The sequence below is a fragment of the Manis pentadactyla genome, chromosome 5 (genome assembly GCF_030020395.1).
Source record: "Manis pentadactyla isolate mManPen7 chromosome 5, mManPen7.hap1, whole genome shotgun sequence".
Lineage (NCBI taxonomy): Eukaryota > Metazoa > Chordata > Mammalia > Pholidota > Manidae > Manis > Manis pentadactyla.
Genome location: NC_080023.1, coordinates 35,272,352 through 35,290,379, shown reverse-complemented (window position 1 = coordinate 35,290,379; position 18,028 = coordinate 35,272,352). Strand labels below are relative to the sequence as shown.

The window sequence follows — 18,028 nt, the reverse complement described above, 5'->3', positions numbered from 1 at the left end:
ACTAGTCTCTTGCATTAAAGGGAAAGTAACAGCTAAGAAACTGCTTCTGTCATGCACATTACAGAAGAGATGTCACTTCCTTTCCAGAGCAGACTGTGTCATAAGTCAAGTAAAGTCATTGTTTGTACAGGTGTATCTGTCCGTGAACAAACAAGCCTAGATCAATCCTCCTAAATTTTACCAACTAGAAGAGAGAGAGCAAAGCATAAAACCACCTGATTCATGTTGCTTGCACTCAAGAATATTTTCCTTTGTCATTTCATTTTTCCCTCACAACTCCCAAAGAAGGCTTCTTCCTTGATTTAGGGAACATTTTTATCCCACAGAAATGGCTTTTATTAAAGGCTGAAAGAGGAGCTATTAGTTCGCTCTCAAGAATGCAGTAGAGAGCAGCTGCTCTAGTCTACCCAGCATTCTTTCCTTAGGGAACCACACCCCCACGTGCAGGTCAGGTGGGTGGCCATGTGACCTAGGCCTACCCCAAAACAGTACCCTGTCTCCCAAGCAATAAAGACTGGTCCAAGCAAGACATGTGACAGCTGCCTTTTTGTTGTGGATTGTAAACTGAGAAGGTGACACTTCGTGTCTGCTGGAGGCCATCTTTCCTGCAACATGAAGAGACAGGAGATGGTGAGAGAGAAAATTCTAGAATCAGTGAGCTGCTTTTTCTAATCTTCAGGTCTCTAATTCCTGCAGTCCTTCTTGTGAGATACCTTAGCATCCTTCCCAGTTGAATGAGCCAATAAATTTCCCTTTGTGTTAATCCAGTTTGAGTTGGATTTCTGTCTTTTGCAACCAAGAGAGTCATAATATAAAAGACAAAAAGTTTAAATCACTGCCTTGACTTATCCCAGAAGGTGCCTGCATGAGCTGAATGTATTTCTCTCTCACAAAAGACTGAGATTCTTCTATACCCAATAAACTTGTCTTGCTAGTCTCTGCTGGTTTTCTACATTCAATCCATTTCTTTCTCTTTCACTCCCCACTTAGCCCAGACTTCAGGCTGATGTGATTGCTCTCTAACTGCCGTACTCAGTCTGTCTTTGGCGAGACAGGAACCTACCGTTTGCTCATAAACAGCAAAATGCTCAGGCATCCCAATGGATGGTGGTCTTCTAAGTGGTTACCTTGATACCATGACACATTTATTCAAGCGATGTGGCCATTGTTACAAGCAGCAGTTCTCAGCATATCTGTATATTCAAATCACCTGGAGAAATTTTTTAAAAACTAATGCCAAGGTTTCACCCCAGAGATCGTTTCAATTGATCTGGGGAAGGGCCTGGGCATCAGTTATTTATTTTTAATTCTCCCAGCCAAAGTTAAGACTGACTAACTAGAAGTAAATTTATAGATGTTTTTCATAATTTTTATGCTTTATTTATCTAGAATAACGTGTTCCCTGACCATGCTTCTGGGGGTGGGTTGGAGAAAACCTGGAGGTGCTAGCCCTAAGCAACTGTCCTTCAGCACTTCCTGGGATGTGCCTGAATTCATTAAAGCATACTGGACATAGCCAGAGGTATGATGGGAATGATAAAAAAACAAAAGTCTCTGTTTTAATGTCACTTATACTTTCACCCTGTGTTCTGTGGCTTCATGGGAACCCACTATGTGCCCAAGTGTGCATATCTGTCATATGCATTTAAGTCTCATACAAGTTCTGATCAACATGTTTAAAAAATACTGAACACTGGACCCTTCTGACATAACTCATTTTGGTTAATAGAGATTATCATACAACCTACCTATATGATATATGTATTAGTTTACTATGGCTATGGTAAGAAAGGACAACAAACAGAAATTTGGACAGAGACAGGCACATAGGGAGAATGCTGTGTGAAGAAGAAGGCAGAGATGGGGGTGAGGCTTCTGCAAGCTAAGGAACCCAGCCAGCCTGCAAACCAACCTCCAGAAGCTAGGGGAGAGCCACAGAACAGTCTTCCTCACTGCCCTGAGCAGAAACCAATCTGGCTGACAGCTTGGTCTTCGGCTTCTAGACCCCAGAACTGTGGGACAATAAATTTCTGTAGCTTAAGCTACCCAGTTTGTAGTACTTTGTTATGACGGCCCTAAGAAATGGCGTTCAGACTTTTCCCTTACAGAAAAGTCTCCAATTCTGCAATCATTCATGCTTGATGCTGTCTGCCGTCATGGGGACTAAAGACCCAGAAGTTTGAATAACCTGATAATAAGTGAAAGGGTCATTGTTGATCTTCATGCAACACATGAAATTTCTTACCAGCTGTTTTTTGAAGAACAAAGAAGAGGGGGTCAGAAACAGACTTTCCTCTTTCCTACCCTGAAAAACAAATACAAAAAGCCCAGCTGCCTGGACGTTACAGAAGTCAGTTCGAAAATTATCACAATGGTTACAGCAAAAACATTGTTATCGCTTCTCAAAAATGGGTACTCAAGAAGCTTTGTTAGCAAACCATGAAATACTCTAGTCAACTAGGACACTAGACAGATCCAGTTGCTTTCTTGTTTGGGGACATATGGCATAGATTAATTTGTAGGAATTCCAGTACTGTGTATAATGTATGATGTTACAAGACCTCAGGTTGTCTATATTTAAGAGACATTGGCTCATTTCGGAGACTTCGTGAAAGCTGGTCCTCCTGTGGTACTACAGAATCAGATACCAACTTTAACACTACGAACTGATGATTCCTGTTGCAGTACAATGCTTGCATAGAGTAATGAAGAGAGAGCAAAATGGAAATTTACCTTGCTTGTGGAGACAAAAAACTTCTTAGAAACTGAATCACCCATTGTTTGAATTGTTACTACATCTCCTCAGTTTTCTCTTAATGACCTTTCCTCCTTTCTTTAATATCCAAATTTATTTTCATAAATATCTCAAGCTCGTACTTCTGTCCAGGGTTCTGTTTGCTCTTTGGGAGGAATGCTGTCTTAGAAATTGGAGGAAAGTGAAAAATAGAGAATAAAAGACTAAACTAAGCTTAACAAGGCATATTTGCTACTCTGATTAAACGGAAGGATCTTGAGTTAGATTCTTCAATGATTTACTCTGTGACTTTAGGGAAATTTCTTCAATTCCTTGTTCCTTAATTCTCTTCACTTTAAGGGAAAGAGCCCCACAGGCCACCACTGGAAGGGTCAATGAACAAATACACTGATTGGTTATCAAGATCCAATTAGACAGTGATGGTCAATACTGGTACTTTGCTGGAGTCAGTGGGAAAGTGATACTCTCCTTCCACACAGATGACAACGCTTGGTGGCCAGATGAGCACCGCAAAGGAAAAGCCTGCCAGAGACTGAATCAATCCAAACAAAATTGGAGGCAAGGAATGCAGGGAGGTGGATGCGGAGTAACACCATGTGAGCATCCATGCCCTTTCCACACCAGTCTGCAGGGTCATCTGAGCCATCAGCATCTTTATACTTAATCCATTTGCCTTGAGTTTCTGTCACTTGCTACTAAAAAATTCCTAATGTACATAGAATCCTATCGAGAAAAATAGAAATTAAAGATGACTGTCCTTTTCTAGTCTTTAAAAGGATGCATCCATTCCAAAAAGTTCCTAGAAACCATTAAAGGAAGAAAAGAAGAAAAAAAAACTGCTGTAGATTTCATTCTAAAAAGAGGTTGGGGAGGGGGTTAAACTTACTCTGATAGCCCCAAGGACCAAGGTTTGAGAGAAACAAAGCAGCAAATTTGGGTTCAAGGCAAGGAAAAACTTTCCACTGTTCAGAGCCATACAAAGTGAAATGGACTACCTCTGAATATGTTCTGCATGTGTCTACTTTGTTTCACTGTCACTGTCACCGCACTGGTCCAAGAAGTCTAGCTTTCATCTGAACTCCTGCCAGCACCTCCTAAAGTCATTCATACACTCAGCCAATGTTTATGGAGCCTCTACCCTGCACTACACACTATTCTAGAATCTGAGGACTGAGCAGAGAACAGAACAGAGAAAAATCCCTCCCCCCAAGGAGTCTGCATTCTGGTCAAGCGAAATAAACAACAAACAAGTACAAGCAGGCCTCGGAGATCCTGCGGGTTTGGTTCCAGACCACCATGATGGAGCAAATATCACAAGCAAGCAAGTCAAATCAACTGTTTGGTTTCCCACTGCATATGAGAGTCATGTTACACTTCCCTGTAGTCTACTAAGTGTGCAACAGCATTATGTCTAAAAAAAGTATATAATTTAATTTGAAAATACTTTATTGCTAAAAAATTCCAACCACCATCTAAGCTTTCAGCAAGTTGCAATTGCTGATCACAATCACCATAAAAATATAATAATGAGAAAAGTTTGTAATATTTTGAGAATTACCAAAACGTGACATGGAGATGAGATAGGGACCATGGGCTTAGACAGAGTAGGGTGAGGGCCTCTGGAAAAAACAAAGCAAGATAATCCATTGTGGGATTTGCTTTGGCCTGCGGGGGGCGGGGGGGGGGGGGCAGCTTATTTTTCTGACTTTACCCAGGTGTTGCTTTGCTTCCTCTAGCCCTAAACAAATGATTTGCAACCTGGGCAATGTAGCAAGCAAGCCCAAAACAATGTAGTAAAAACAGGAAGAATTCCCATCTTGAAAATACGATTGTATGTTAAAACTCAATTAGTTAAAAAGTAAGTTTCTTAACAAACAGACAATAACTCAGCCCACCTTGGGAACAAAGCAGGCAGCCTTGAGTGATATGCTCCAAAACCAGGAAGCTGCTATTATCCTGGGAGAAAACCAGAGCAGTAAATTTCTTGTAAATAACCCAGAAGACTAATAAGAAACTTAGTCTTTCTTCAAAGGTAAACATTTTGGGACCACTTAGCAGGTGTACATCCCTAGCCCTTTGTCTCTCAACTGCCTATAAAACCCTAGACAAGGCACTACCTTGGGGCTCTCTTGTCCCCTCCTGGCTTAAGCCAGAAGCTCTGTCGTCTTGCTTTATCTCTAAATAAAAGTCTCTCACTTGCTGTCCTACCTTGACTGTTTGCGAAGTTCTTTCTTCGACTCTGTGAACAAGAACCCCAATATCAGAGACACAAAGTGAATAAATGCTGCTGGGAAAATAGTGCTGCTTGACTTGCTCAACCCAGAGTTGCCACATAACTTCAATTTATAAAACACAAAATATCCAAGAAGTGCAATAAAACACAACACAGTAAAACGGGGTATGCTGTACACTACATAGCATGGGGATAGGTGCTAGATAGGAAAGGAGATGGTGGGTATGGGGGGCAGGGAGTTGCATTTATAAGTAGGGTGATCAGTGAAGGCCTCGCAGAAGAAAAAGGGATACAAGAGCTAAGACTGGAAGGCAATATGTTAGGGAGTTAGTTACACAGAAATCTAGGGAAAAAACATTTTAAGCAGAAGGAATACTGAGAGTACGAATCCTGCAGCAGGACATTTTGAGCCTGTTCAAGACCAGTAAGGCTGAGGGTAAGAAGGAATGAGGACGAGGGATGGCTGTAGATCACAAGAAGCTTTAAGTAGACAATTGTACAGACTCTAGATTTACTCTTCTGAGGAGGAAGACAATGGAGGGCATTGGAGAGACATGATTATATTTTAAAACTGTCACTTGGTCACTGTTTGCCCATAAATTGTCTCCCTGCTGCCAATTGGATCCTTTTACAGTACACTGTCCACAAAGCAGCATGACTCTAAAACACTGTAGAATGACTCAGCAATCCACTCCTCGATATTTACCCCCAGAAAAAAATAACTTACATCCACGGAAAACCTGTACATGACTGTTCACAGCAGCTTTATTTGTATTAGCCCCAAACAGAAAATCAAAATGTCCCACGGTAGTTGAATATTTAAACAAACTGGACATCCATACCATGGAATACTACTCAGCAATGAAAGGAACAAACTATTGGTACACAGAACAACACAGATCTGAAGGGCATGGAACTAAGTGGAAAATCTCAAACAATCATATGGCATGATTCCATTTACATAACTGGAATTAAATGAAATATACCCATTGGAGGGAAAGGATGAAAGGTGCCCAGGATCTGTCTATATTATTTTTGCAACTTCTTGTGAATCTGTAATTATTTCAAAAAAGAAAGTTTCTTTAAAAAAGCACTGTAGAAAAGAAATTGTGTTTCAGTGGAAAAGCATGCTTTGTACATACAGCAAACCATGTTCCCAGTTATTTAGCTCTATTCTTTCATTGTCTTTGAACTCATTTTATATCTTTGAAAATTCAGATAACTGATAGACACTCAAACTGTCCTGTCTGATAAAGGTTCCCTTCCTCACCCCCTGGAAAAACCATTTACATATTCAACTTGCCTTTATTCCCTATCAATTTGTGCTTTTTTTCTTTTGAATACTATGAGGGCACTGAGCAAGTTAAATAAAATTTTTAACATGTGTTCAATTTTATGTCTGTATAAGAGTCATGATTTTACCTTTTCTGAAATTTATCTTTTAAGAACATTAATCCCATCATGTCCCTGGCTTAACCACCTTCAAGCTCCCCACGGCACTTAAAATAGATCCCCAGATATGCCTCCAGGTGTTCAAGGCCCCAGAGCCAGGGCCCCGCCTGCCTCTTTAGCCTCACCTCTTCACTCTGCCCACTGCCAGGATTCTTCTACCATTTGCCCTTCTTTCAGCTCCTAAGAAAATCACATTTGTTCCCGCCTTATTGCTCTTGCACCTGTTGTCCCTCAGCCTGGACTGCTCTTCTTATGGATAGTTCTTTTTCATGAGTAAACAAACTCTCAGCTCAATTGTTGCACCCAGAGAGGTCTTCTGAAACCATTCAATCAAAGGTAATAACATCTCTATCCTGTTTTTTCATCAGAGTTACTACTATCTGAAATAATAATAGTTATTATTTACTATATGATATGAAATTAATGTCATTATATTTGTTGTATTATATACTTATATATTATGTAAGTACATACTTAGATATTATACAAATATAGTATATTATTATTGTTTAGTTATATACTAGTTTATTATCTGTTCGACCCAATTCCATAATAGTAGATAATAAAGTTTTGTTTCCATCATGTCTCTCAGTGCTTAGAAAGTTACCTAGCATATAGTAGGTACTCAATAAATATTTGTTGAATAAATCCCTGAATGATGCTTTTGGAAGTAGCAAGGTCTCATCACTGGAGGTCTTTAAGCACGGTTCCTACAACCACTTGACAGGGTCTAGAAAAGCTATAGGCATAGGCTTAGTCCCAGGAATTTAAGACCATTAAGGTCCCTTCTAGTACTGAGTATATGATTATATGGCCACCACGCCTGCCCTTTCTCCTATGCAATGGGAAAAGCAAAGGAGAATTCCTCAGTTATTTTCCACCAAATGATACTCCTGTTCCTGCTGCAATATCATCTCAGCATTAAAATGTTGAAGCTAATCAGACATTTAATTTCAAAGTGGAAGGTCATTATCTTGTCACAAAATTTTATTCCAATTACTTTTTTTTTCTATTATACGAAATGAATTAAAAGTAGCACAAAACATTGGGAGATCAAACAGTCAATCAGAAGCTCATTAAGTATCACTGAAATTGGTGCAATAAAAAGCATTTCCCATGGCTGACTTATTATTTAAAAGCCATATTCTGGATGGCTCAAGGAACTGACATGCTTCCAGTAAAAAAATCACCCTGTCCATAAATAGCCACTTGTCTTTTAAAAGTTCACTTTTTTTTGAGATGAGTAAATATCTAAAAAGATTTAAAGCAGGATTTAAATTACCATCCTATCATCCCCTATGAGATCCTAAAGAGAAGATAACACCAAGTCACCATCTGATAATTCAGACTATTATTTACAGAAAGATGCTTACAAAGTGCTATCAGTGGTTTTATGAACACTTCAATACATTACATTTAGGTACAATACACAGCTAAATACAATCCCAGGAAGGATTACTGGCCAGTTACAATTTTAAAATTCAGTTCAACTCCATACTTAGAAGAAATGCCCATTTTATTTTCTAAAGAGTGACTATTAAACACTTCATTTTTCTATAGGTGACTGCTGGCATGAGGATTTGAAAGCTAATCATTTTTAAAGTTCTAGTATTTTTCCACTACAAGCCCCTTTACCCCCACCCTAGCTCCCCATTTTAAAGCTAAACCACTAATTTTAGCATTTCAATTTGTATAAATGACCGCTTTTTGACATCAAGATGGCAGGTCCTTTTGGTATAATACAACGTAAGTATTGTTCCCAATGTCTTAAAGTGTTTAAAAGGTGTGGATGATACAAATTAAAAATACATAGGCAAGAGAAAGTTCCAAGGTATGGGAAATTGCTTCTTCAGTACAAGGACTCAAGAATTTCACCCCTTTAAAACTCCTCACACACCCTACTAACATCCCAATTTCTTTTCAAAAGCCAGGGCTTATTGGCAAATTATCTGTGAGTAAAGTGGGAGGGAAATATTTCAATGCAAAATTGAGAACTGCTATAGAAAGAAAAGTGTGGGGAGGTTTGTTATTTATTTCCTCCAGTATATCATTCAATTTCAGCTGTCTCACATCTCAGAGGAAGCTCCCCCATTTCTCACTTACGTGCCTAAGAAACATCTTCCTGGCATCTCATTCTCTCTGTCTTTTGCCAGCATTTCATTATTTCTTAACTGCCCCTCTCATGCTTGTCTCCCTTTTTCCTAGTCATCCACGTGTCCTCATTTAGCAGTTTTCAGAAGCCAGGGAGAAACGTTGCAAATAATGTTAAATATGATTAATATCTTGAATTCCTTGAAATATGACATGCATGAGTTACAATGAAACCTCTTTTATTTCCCCATGAAATGCTTTTGCATAATGAGAAAGAAAATGTCCTCTATGCCCTAATCAGCCCTGACAGTTCCTGGACTCCCAAATACTTTTATTTATGGCATTATTTATTTCATCTCTAATAAAATGGAAGGGGGGTAACCACAGCACCATCTGAGGCTGCAGGAGAGGGAGACTGACTATGGTGGAGGAACACAGAAGCTGAACCAGCAAAGAGAGAGAAGACTTCCAAAGGAAGGAGGAAGGGATATCTGGGGAATGAGAGGCCAAGGACCTGAACACCCAGAATAAGAAAATGGGTCTCTTTCCCAAGACTAAAAGTTCTGATAAGAAATGTCACTTCAGAGTGGAAAGATGAGTCATACATCAAGGAGATTCTATTCTAAACTGGAGAATGAAGAATGAAGGCTGGAAATCAAACCTGGGATTGGAATTGGCTAAGGGGAAGGGAGATGTGCCCCAAAAAGGGGTTGGAGAGGCCAGGACACTCCTCTAGATTGAAGGCCTCTCTACCCCATGGGGATCCTCCTCCAAACCACAGAGGCTCTTCTTGCATTTAAACTACTGAAATAATTCACACTACAGTCAAACCTCTGGAAATTCTGGCCTAATGGCCCCAGCTGCAGCGAGGAGCTGGCTGGGCACCGCACGGTGGGAGAGCTGTCAGGCCACCTTAGTCCTACAAGCTCATATAGGTACACATCAAATGACATTGTTAAAAGAAGCTAATCACCATCCCAAAGGGAGGTATCAGGTCATATTTTTCCCTCGGAAGGCACAGAGAGCCTACCTGTGAGAAGTGAAGATTTGAAATCAAATGACCTTAATGCTTCTGTGCAACTCGGTCATACACTCCTCAGTGTCTGATTTTAGGCAATATCCTCGCGCAGCCTCGGTTTGATCGTCTGTATAATGGGGGAACTAATTGTTACGCAATCTCAGGGCCCCAATGGGGAATTAATGAAATAATGCCTAAGTTTGACGCCCTGTAAGCCCTTATGGGCAGCATGAACTCTAAGGCCAGACGTTGTTTTTGCAGGTTGGAGGCGCAATTCCGAATCCGCGGAAAACCACTGTTAACACTTTTCCTAGGCACACGCGCACTCTAGCTACTCGCCCCGCCCTCAACCATACCAGCCGCCCTGTGCAACCCCGAGTCGGGATCAGGCAGGGGGCGCCAGGAACTCGTTTCCGTTGTCGACCCCGCCCGCAGCAGATGCCTCACGTCGACGTCTGGGGCTCCGAAGTCTCGAGCCGGCCGGAACCTCGCTGGGGTAGCAAGGTGCGCTCGCGCTCCCGGCTCTGCCTTTCCCTCCCCCCGTCGGAGGCGCACGCTTGCCGGGCCGACCCCACGGGCGGCGGTGGCGGCATCAGGCCCCACTCCCAGCCCTCATTATCATTAGCAGATATTACCCTAAACCCTAGCTCTCTACCTCCTTTCTCCCTCCAGGCATTGGCGAGGCAGCCTGTCAATCAGCGCTCGGGCGGCAGCCCCCCGCGCGGGGGCTCAGCGATGCCAGCCTCAGCGACAGGAGGCAGTGGCGGCGGCGGCGACGAAGGCACAGACACACGCCCTCCCACACGCGCGCACACGGGCAGAGCCGGCGGGCAGGAGGCGGAGGCACCCTCGGAGCCCTGCTCCCGGCAGGGAGGGAGCGTGCGACCGGGCACCGGCCCCGAGGCGCAGGATGGAGGAGGAGATGCCGCCGGCGGAGGAGGGGCCCAGCGTCCCCAAAATGTACAAGCAGCGCAGTCCCTACAGCGTCCTCAAGACGTTCCCCAGCAAGAGACCGGCGCTGGCCAAGCGCTACGACAGACCCACCCTGGTGGAGCTGCCGCACGTCCGGCCGCCCCCGCCGCCCTTCCCGCAGCGCGCGGCCGTCTCCATCAGCAGCAGCGAGCCGCCGCCGCAGCAGCAGCAGCAGTTCCAGGCGCAGGGCTCCTACCCCAGCGGGCCTGGCAGGGCCGCCGCCGCCGCCGCCGCCGCCTCGTCGTCATCTCCGTCCTGCACGCCCGCCGCGTCCCAGGGCCACCTGCGGACCTCGGCGGCGCCGCCGGCGTCCCCCGCCGCGTCGTCGTCATCGTCCTTCGCCGCCGTCGTCAGGTACGGGCCCACCCCGGCCAGCAGCGCGGGCAGCGACGGCGCCAGCCTGGAGCTCAGTGCAGGTACCAACTCTTGGGCGCAACTTTCCTAACAGCCTCGTGCTGGGGGAGGGGTGGGATCCCGGGCAGGAGAGGCTGGGGGCCGCGGACGCCCTCCCGCGCGTCGGGCCCGGCCGGAGGGGCGGGGAGGGCGCGCACACCCCGCCGGAAGAAAGTCTGGGCGTCCAAGCGCACGCGGAAGCCTCCGCGCGCGGGCTGCAACTTCTGGAGGATTCCTCGGCGCCGCCGCCGCGTCCGGAGCTTCCGACGGCGCGCGTGGGTCCTAATAGGTGGCGCCGCCGCTCGGCTGCGGCTCCGCGCCCGAAAGCGCGGCGGTGGCGACCGGCGGCTGGGGTCGCTCGGGTGGGGGGCGCAGGAGGCAGCCCCTGCGCCGAGGCCATGCGCCGGCACTGGGAGCTGGACTCCTTAGGATGTGAGCGGCGTCCGCTCCCGGAGAAGCTGGAGCTGCTTTGGCGGCTCTCGGGGACGCCCTCCATTTACCCTCTGCCGTTTCACTTTTTTTCCCTTCCACTTCTTGCTTCACTTGCATCTCTCCTCCGTTTGTTTTCCTCTCTCCCTCTCCTTCCTGGCCTCTGCCTCCTTTTCTCCGCCTCTCTGAGGCACCCTCACCCTGTCGAGAGTGGGCTCCCGTCCACTCGTCTGGCTCTTTGGGCTCGCGCTTTTCTTTTTTTGTGCGCTTGTATTTCTCTCGCGCGCGCTGTCTCGGCTCCCCCGGCCCTCTCTCCCCCGCACCCCGCCCACCCCCGGAGTCCCAGCCGGCGGGTGTAAGACGCCAGACTCCTGTGCACCGGCCGCGCGGGGGGCACTGGCCCTCGCCCCTGCGGCCGACTTCAGCGGAGGCATCCGCCCCTCCCCCAGCCGCGAGAGCCCTGGGCGCTCCTGTCCCCGCCGGGTGGGACGCTGTGTGCACGGCGCCTCGCGAGCGCGTGGTCAGGTGGTTTGGGCCCTGCAGAAAATGCCTGGGGAGCCCCCATCGCAGGGCTCGAGACTCCTCTCCGTTGCCAGGAGTGTGCAGGAGGCCCCCTGGGAAAAGCCAGCCCTCCTGCCCTGCGGCGGGGAGAGAGGTGGACTGGTGGAAAGGCCGCAGCCTGGGGCCTGCTTCTCAGGGCGCTTGCAGTTCCCGGAGGGCGCACGTCCTCGTTTTCGCCGCTCATCCGACCTAAAAAGTTGCTGCTCAAACCTTTTATGGCACTTTGGAGCCCCAAAATTCTGCGTATCAGGGAATCTAAGGTTTTTTTTTCCCTAATGAAAACATGAGTATGGTTTTTACATGAGTTACAGATGCTGACGCTAATGTCCTGTTGTTTGTCAATATTTTGACAAAGGATTGGTTTTGAGGAGGGAAATCCAGTGACAGGTTATAGTGAAGACTTTTGTCACATCTTTCACTGATTTGAAGATGTTTGGTGGCTTTGAGTGGGTCTTAGATGGATGTCCTCATTGTTAGTGGGCTGTGGTTTTTGTCCAGTTGAATTTGGCCCAGTATTATATTTTGTTTTTATATTCATTGTTAGGCTACTCATCCTCTTGTATTTTCTCCCTTAGTTTTGTTCTGTGCTCTCCCTGTCTCAGTGAGGTCTGTGTTCTTTCTTTCTGGGTTTGGGGGTCCTGTTTTTTTCTGAACTATTGGTTTATGCTCTTGTTTATTCCCCAGCTCTGCTCTTTTTCTTTATAATAATCTTTTATTGTTTTTCAGAAGTTTGAGTCCCTTACCAATTCTCTCTGTCGCTTACTCCTTTCATAACCTCAGCTCCACCCTGTTCATTGGGGTATCACCCTCTTTGTCTGCCCAGTTCAGTCTTTAATCTCATCTTGCTTTCTCCTTTCAGTCTTTGCTGACTTCCGGTCTTTTATTTTCTTTTATACACTATAAGTCTGCCCCTTCTCATTTCCATTTTCACTCATAGTTTTAACTTTGCTTTTTCCTACTATTTTTCTGATATCATTAGCTTTCTGCACCAGCCACTTGCTATCTTTCTATGGTCCCTCCTGCTCTGGCAGTGACCTTCCTGTTCTTTCATACCTAAGAAGTTGTGGGTTTTTCCCATTCTCTCCTTGTTATAAATGTTCTCTTTCAGTTTTTCTTCTGATGTCCTGTTTAATTTTGTTTCTGTCCCCAAGTGGTAATTACATCATTTAATCGAAAGGAGTGAAAAGGGGCTTTGTTGATCGATGCCCCTCAGCCCTGTATTTCTTATTTCCTTTTTATCTCAAGGCTTCTTTTCCTTTTTTTTTTTTTTTTTAAGAGGGGTCACAGAGAGGTAAGCACCAAGGGCATGATGCCATGTGCTCGTTGAAAAGACGGGAATTGGATAGGAGGTGTCTTCCATGCAGTGAGGAAAATGAAGGTATGGGGGCAAAAAAAAAGGCATAGTATTAGACATCATGAATTGTAGTCACATATTAATCATTGATGGACAAAGCCACCTCTTAACGGGCACAAGGATGTGAGTGGCCATCAGAGGGACAGCCACCTGAAATGCTGATTGGCTCTTGGAGGAACTAGTAGTTCCACTTTGAACCAATAAGCATGTATACACAGACAGCCGGCTATTCAAGCACACCGGTTGGGGATGAGGGTGGGGATTTGCTTGTTGCTCTCTTACCAAAGTGTGATTGCTAGCGCAACCTCTGAGGCCATCTAGTAAACTGAAAATAATCAAATCATCAGTGTGATGAAATGAGTCCAGGACAGAAGAAAAGAGAGATCTGAGTGTCCAGAGTAAATGCCGTGAAAAGACGAAAGGGCTGAAGTGAATCTTATTCGCCCCTAAAGGCCATAAACTCTTGAGAGGAGAAATACGTGATTAAAAATAGATTTTTCAGCATTCTTATAAAATCTCGTGAAGAGTATAATTTTCCTTAAAAGGGGTAATATACCATGGTTTTAGAAGCCTATTTTTTTTTTCCTCTGTGGGAGGCTTAGAGTTAAAACCCATGTAGATCTTGATATGCAGCCTAAATTTGGCATCAGGAAATGGGAAATTGCATCTTTAAGCAGAGTACAATCAAAAATGAATTACAATAAATCCTATATAATTGCATAGGTCATTCTCTTTAATGAGATTTTATTAACCTGACTGTCAAGCTTTTGAGTCAGGCAGATATTTTATCTTCTTCAACTGATAAAAGTGTCAGCTATAAACCACCACATAAATATTCATAAATCTACACATCTGTGGCGGCCTATCAGCATCATTCTTCTGGACATTAAAAGCATTCTAATTACTTTCTGTCTAGCAGAGCTGCAGTGCTGCCTGTTATAGTATGTGCTTGGCAGGCATGATTGCTTTTGTTTGCCATCACAAATAGCAGCATCCTATTTTATATACCGATGGTCCAGAAAATACTCCGGGATTGACTGAGCAGGATGACTATTAGGAAGCACCATCTGGTTTTGATAGCACCAAGTATATTAACTCATCTGTTAATTTTTGACACATCATTGATTTATTTATTTAGAAAAATTGCATCCTGTTGTGCTGTGTTGATGTTTGCCATGATGGGGGAAAAAAAACTGGATGGCATTTTTTTAAAAGACATAGTTCATTGATTTAAGACAAGGGTGATGCTTCCAAAGACACTTTCATTTTTTAACTTGTATTTTTTATGCTGTGAAGTCCTCCCCTAAAAATAAGTTATATTAGGTGTTTAAAGGAAATCATCTATTTTGAACTAGCTGGCAGTCCTTTCAGTAGATGTAATATATGGATACATGATAGTAGGTCACAAAAATTTTTTCTGCTTCTGCATTTTTAATATTAATATATTTCACCCTTCACTGGGCTAAAATCAAAAGGTTACCACTAATCTCAACTACTGCGATCTCCTTCATAGAAACAGAATACATTTGGGGATATGCTGTGATGGGCAAATTCCATTCAAGGCTTTACTTACAAAGAAGGACGTTAAAGTAAGGAGCCTGTTGTTTGATTGCAGAGTTCCTACCCTCTTCTCAGTTATCTGATTTAGGATGGATTAAGCCACTTAAAATTCAGGAGCATTTCTATAAATGAATTTTTTTAGTTAAAAAAATTATGGGTCCAGACCTTGCAATCAAACAAGGCACAGTTTGCCACATGATCTTATCCCTCAACAGATAGCACAAAAAAACAAAGTAAATTAGAAGTGGTCATTTTAAAGTGGCTTGTGATTGTGATTTATTAACATTTCATGGTGTTTGATTTTGGAGAAGTGAGAGATAAAGTAGATAGTTTGAAAGCCCCTTTGTAAACTGTTGGCTTTGTACTTCTCTGCTATCACTTGTATGGAGTATTCTGTGACTAGGGGTAAAAAAAAACAGTTAAAAAAAATTCAGAATACGTGTTCACACTTTGCTCAATTAAGAATCATGGATCAGTGGCCATTCAATTGTGTTCGTGTGAAAACAGAACTTTTCTCCATTTCTTAGTGATAATGGGCATCACACAGTATTTGCATTTCTAATTATATTCTGTCTGGAAAGCTAAAGTATTGCTGGCTGCAATATGTATTAAGTGGAAAGATTTGCTGTTTTCCATCAAGTGTAATAGTAATATTTTTTTCATCACAGTTTTCAATGTCTTAATGTTAACAGTACTAAAAAAGAGGAGAAATTCAACTTTAAGAGTTACAATTGCTATTTTTGCATATATCAATTCTGAGAACAAATTCAGAATGAAGCATTTTTTAAAACTGCAGACAGGAACTGTTTTATGATGGTAGCTGTTCTTGGATATTCTGAGTACACTTTTCATACACTTGAGTATCTTCATAATGTAGTGTATTACATAATGATTTTTTCTCTGCATTATGAGTTTATCCTTCAATTAAGAAAACAAATCATGCTTGTCCCTAAGTCGGATTTTTTTCCCCTTAAAATCCATACCCTAATATGATTTATCTATATGATTAAAACTACTGAGTGTCCTTCAGGACATGGAACAAATATATTCCATCAGTTATTTCTTGGCAATTCTATTTTAGCCTTTCCTTTCATATTTTCTTCCTTTTACCAAGGTTATGTTAAAGGTGTGTAGGTTGTAAATCAGCTGGGACTGTTCTGATTAAAATGCAAACAGTAAATACAACTTCGGGTCTAGAATGGGATTATAGGATTAAATTAAATGAAAACTGCTAGTGTGCTAGAATTGAAAATTCCCAATCAATGTCATCCTTTGATTTTACTAATAAAAGAGCACAAACCCGGAAGTAAAGAAATGAGGATGCCGCATCTTAAAATGCCCCACTAGCATGGTTCTGGTTCAACTTTATACTTTCTTGTTTTTTGTGGGGGGGTGTGGGGGGTTGTTTGTTTTGGTCATTGTGAAGAAATAACACCCAAATGTTTGAGGTCTTTCCCCATTAAGTTTTGGGGTAAATCATGAGCTCAGTTCTTCCCTTCCAGCTAGCAGGGGGCAGAAGCATCATCAGTTCCAGCACTGGCTGTGTCAAAGATACTTCCCTCATTCACATCCCTGTTTCCTCAAGGTAACAAGTGGACCTCGTCTTGGCAGATTCATCAGCCAAGTTCTCAGCCCATCAATCAATTTTAGCCTAAAACTATACCTGGCACCTGGTTCTTTCTTCAGCGCTCAAAATAAATGTGTAAAAAACAGACCTGTGCCAAATATTTGTGGGATTTGGGACAAGGTACAAATGCAGGCCCACGTACCATATATCTAAATAATAAGCTGTTCAGTAAAATATGTTCTAGCCATCTTCCCTGACAACTACACCCTCATAATAACCGAGTCTGACTTCGGAGTTTTCAGCCAGTGCATGGCTTTCTCTTCCCACCCCAGCTTCATCTTCCATTAGGAGGAACCTCATATACACACGTATGGATGCCCCAGCCCCAGTTTCCAAGCTCTGGCACCATGGTCTTGCTTTGGGAGGATGTCTCAGGGAAGAAACCAGCCCAGGCCCACGAAGCAGTTTGAGTAAGGAATTCCTGGATCTGGGGACCTCGCCATGGGAAGGGCGGGCTGGAGGAGGATGGGCAGGGCAGGGGGCCCTCCTGCTTGTGTCTGAAGGTGGGACTGCTCCTAAGAGTGAGAAATCACTGTGCCAAGAAAAATAGTCCTGTGGCTGCTCAGCCCACCTCGTGGTCTTGCCACCCCCATCCCAGTCAAGTAAATCTGAAAATGCTACAAACTAAAAGCCACTACTTATTTCTAAGAGTCCCTGTGTCTATTCAGGAACTATTTCTTGGGAAACAATGCTGGCTGTCAAACCCGCTGGCCTCATGGAATACAGTCTATAACCCTCCCCTGAACCGGGGAGAACTAGCCTCTGTGTTCTGACTTGTCATTTTTTTTTTTCCAGAAGGATTTAGGAATGGTAGCATTTTATAGATCTGAGAGACACAAGGGTACTTAAGTATGGCAGGCACTATGTAGGCTTTACATATATATATTATTATATTAAATAGTTGAAAAGCAGACTTGGATCCCCTCCCCCAATGCCTTAGTGATTTCAGGAAAGACTAGTGAGAAAAGAATGAAATGTTTCAGAAGTGTGGTTTTGTTGGTCATTGTCCTGGATTTTCTGGAGAAATTGATTTCTTACTGCAACTATTCTGGTTTGTCATCCCCATAGAGGCCCTTAAGCATATCACTATTTTTCATTAAAAAAAATTTTTTTTCCAGAAAAAAATATAGCTAGTCAACATTTCCAGAGACAGCAAGTAGCTAGTTAACATTTCTATCATAAACAATAGTTACCAGCATCTAAAATCTAAAATTGTTTTTGTTGCCAATATTCTGGGTGGGGAGGAGGAAAAATGAGACTCTCTCTCATACCTCCAGCTAAGCCCTAAAAGGTATTTCTCTCTGTATTTATAAATAGCCCGTTCGGGGTGGCGGTCAGGAAAGAAGAGAATACACCCTGTGACATTTACCTTTAGGGTGAATTTTCAAGACCCTTAGACTGATGACATTAAATCACCTTTTACAATTTATGGAGATTTTTTTGTTGTTTTGGTTTTGGTTTTGGTTTTGCAGCAAATGATAGCTTTGCATTTGCTTTGTGCTTTTCACTGACTGACAGTTAGTATGCTTGAGAATACATTTGTGTGAACTAACTGGCGCTCTCGGCACATGCCATTTTAAGAG

At 43.4% G+C, this 18,028-nt stretch overlaps 1 protein-coding gene and 1 long non-coding RNA gene across 3 annotated transcripts in view; one reads left to right on the top strand and one right to left on the bottom strand.

Moving 5' to 3' along the window:
• The window catches only part of LOC118922563 (uncharacterized), a 59,360-nt gene extending 48,570 nt beyond the window's left edge, over positions 1 to 10,790 (bottom strand). The window contains exon 1 of one of the 2 annotated variants that reach the window (XR_008998067.1): positions 10,718 to 10,790. This is a non-coding gene — a long non-coding RNA (uncharacterized LOC118922563). Of the gene's footprint in view, positions 1 to 10,593; positions 10,689 to 10,717 lie in introns of those variants that run through there. The other variant, XR_005028812.2, reaches the window with a different exon arrangement.
• BEND4 (BEN domain containing 4) overlaps positions 10,211 to 18,028 on the top strand; it is a 29,933-nt gene continuing 22,115 nt past the window's right edge. Inside the window, exon 1 of the mRNA XM_036905464.2 lies at positions 10,211 to 10,937. Coding sequence (XP_036761359.2) covers positions 10,460 to 10,937 — 478 coding nt within the window. The 5' untranslated portion in view covers positions 10,211 to 10,459. The remainder of the gene's footprint in view (positions 10,938 to 18,028) is intronic.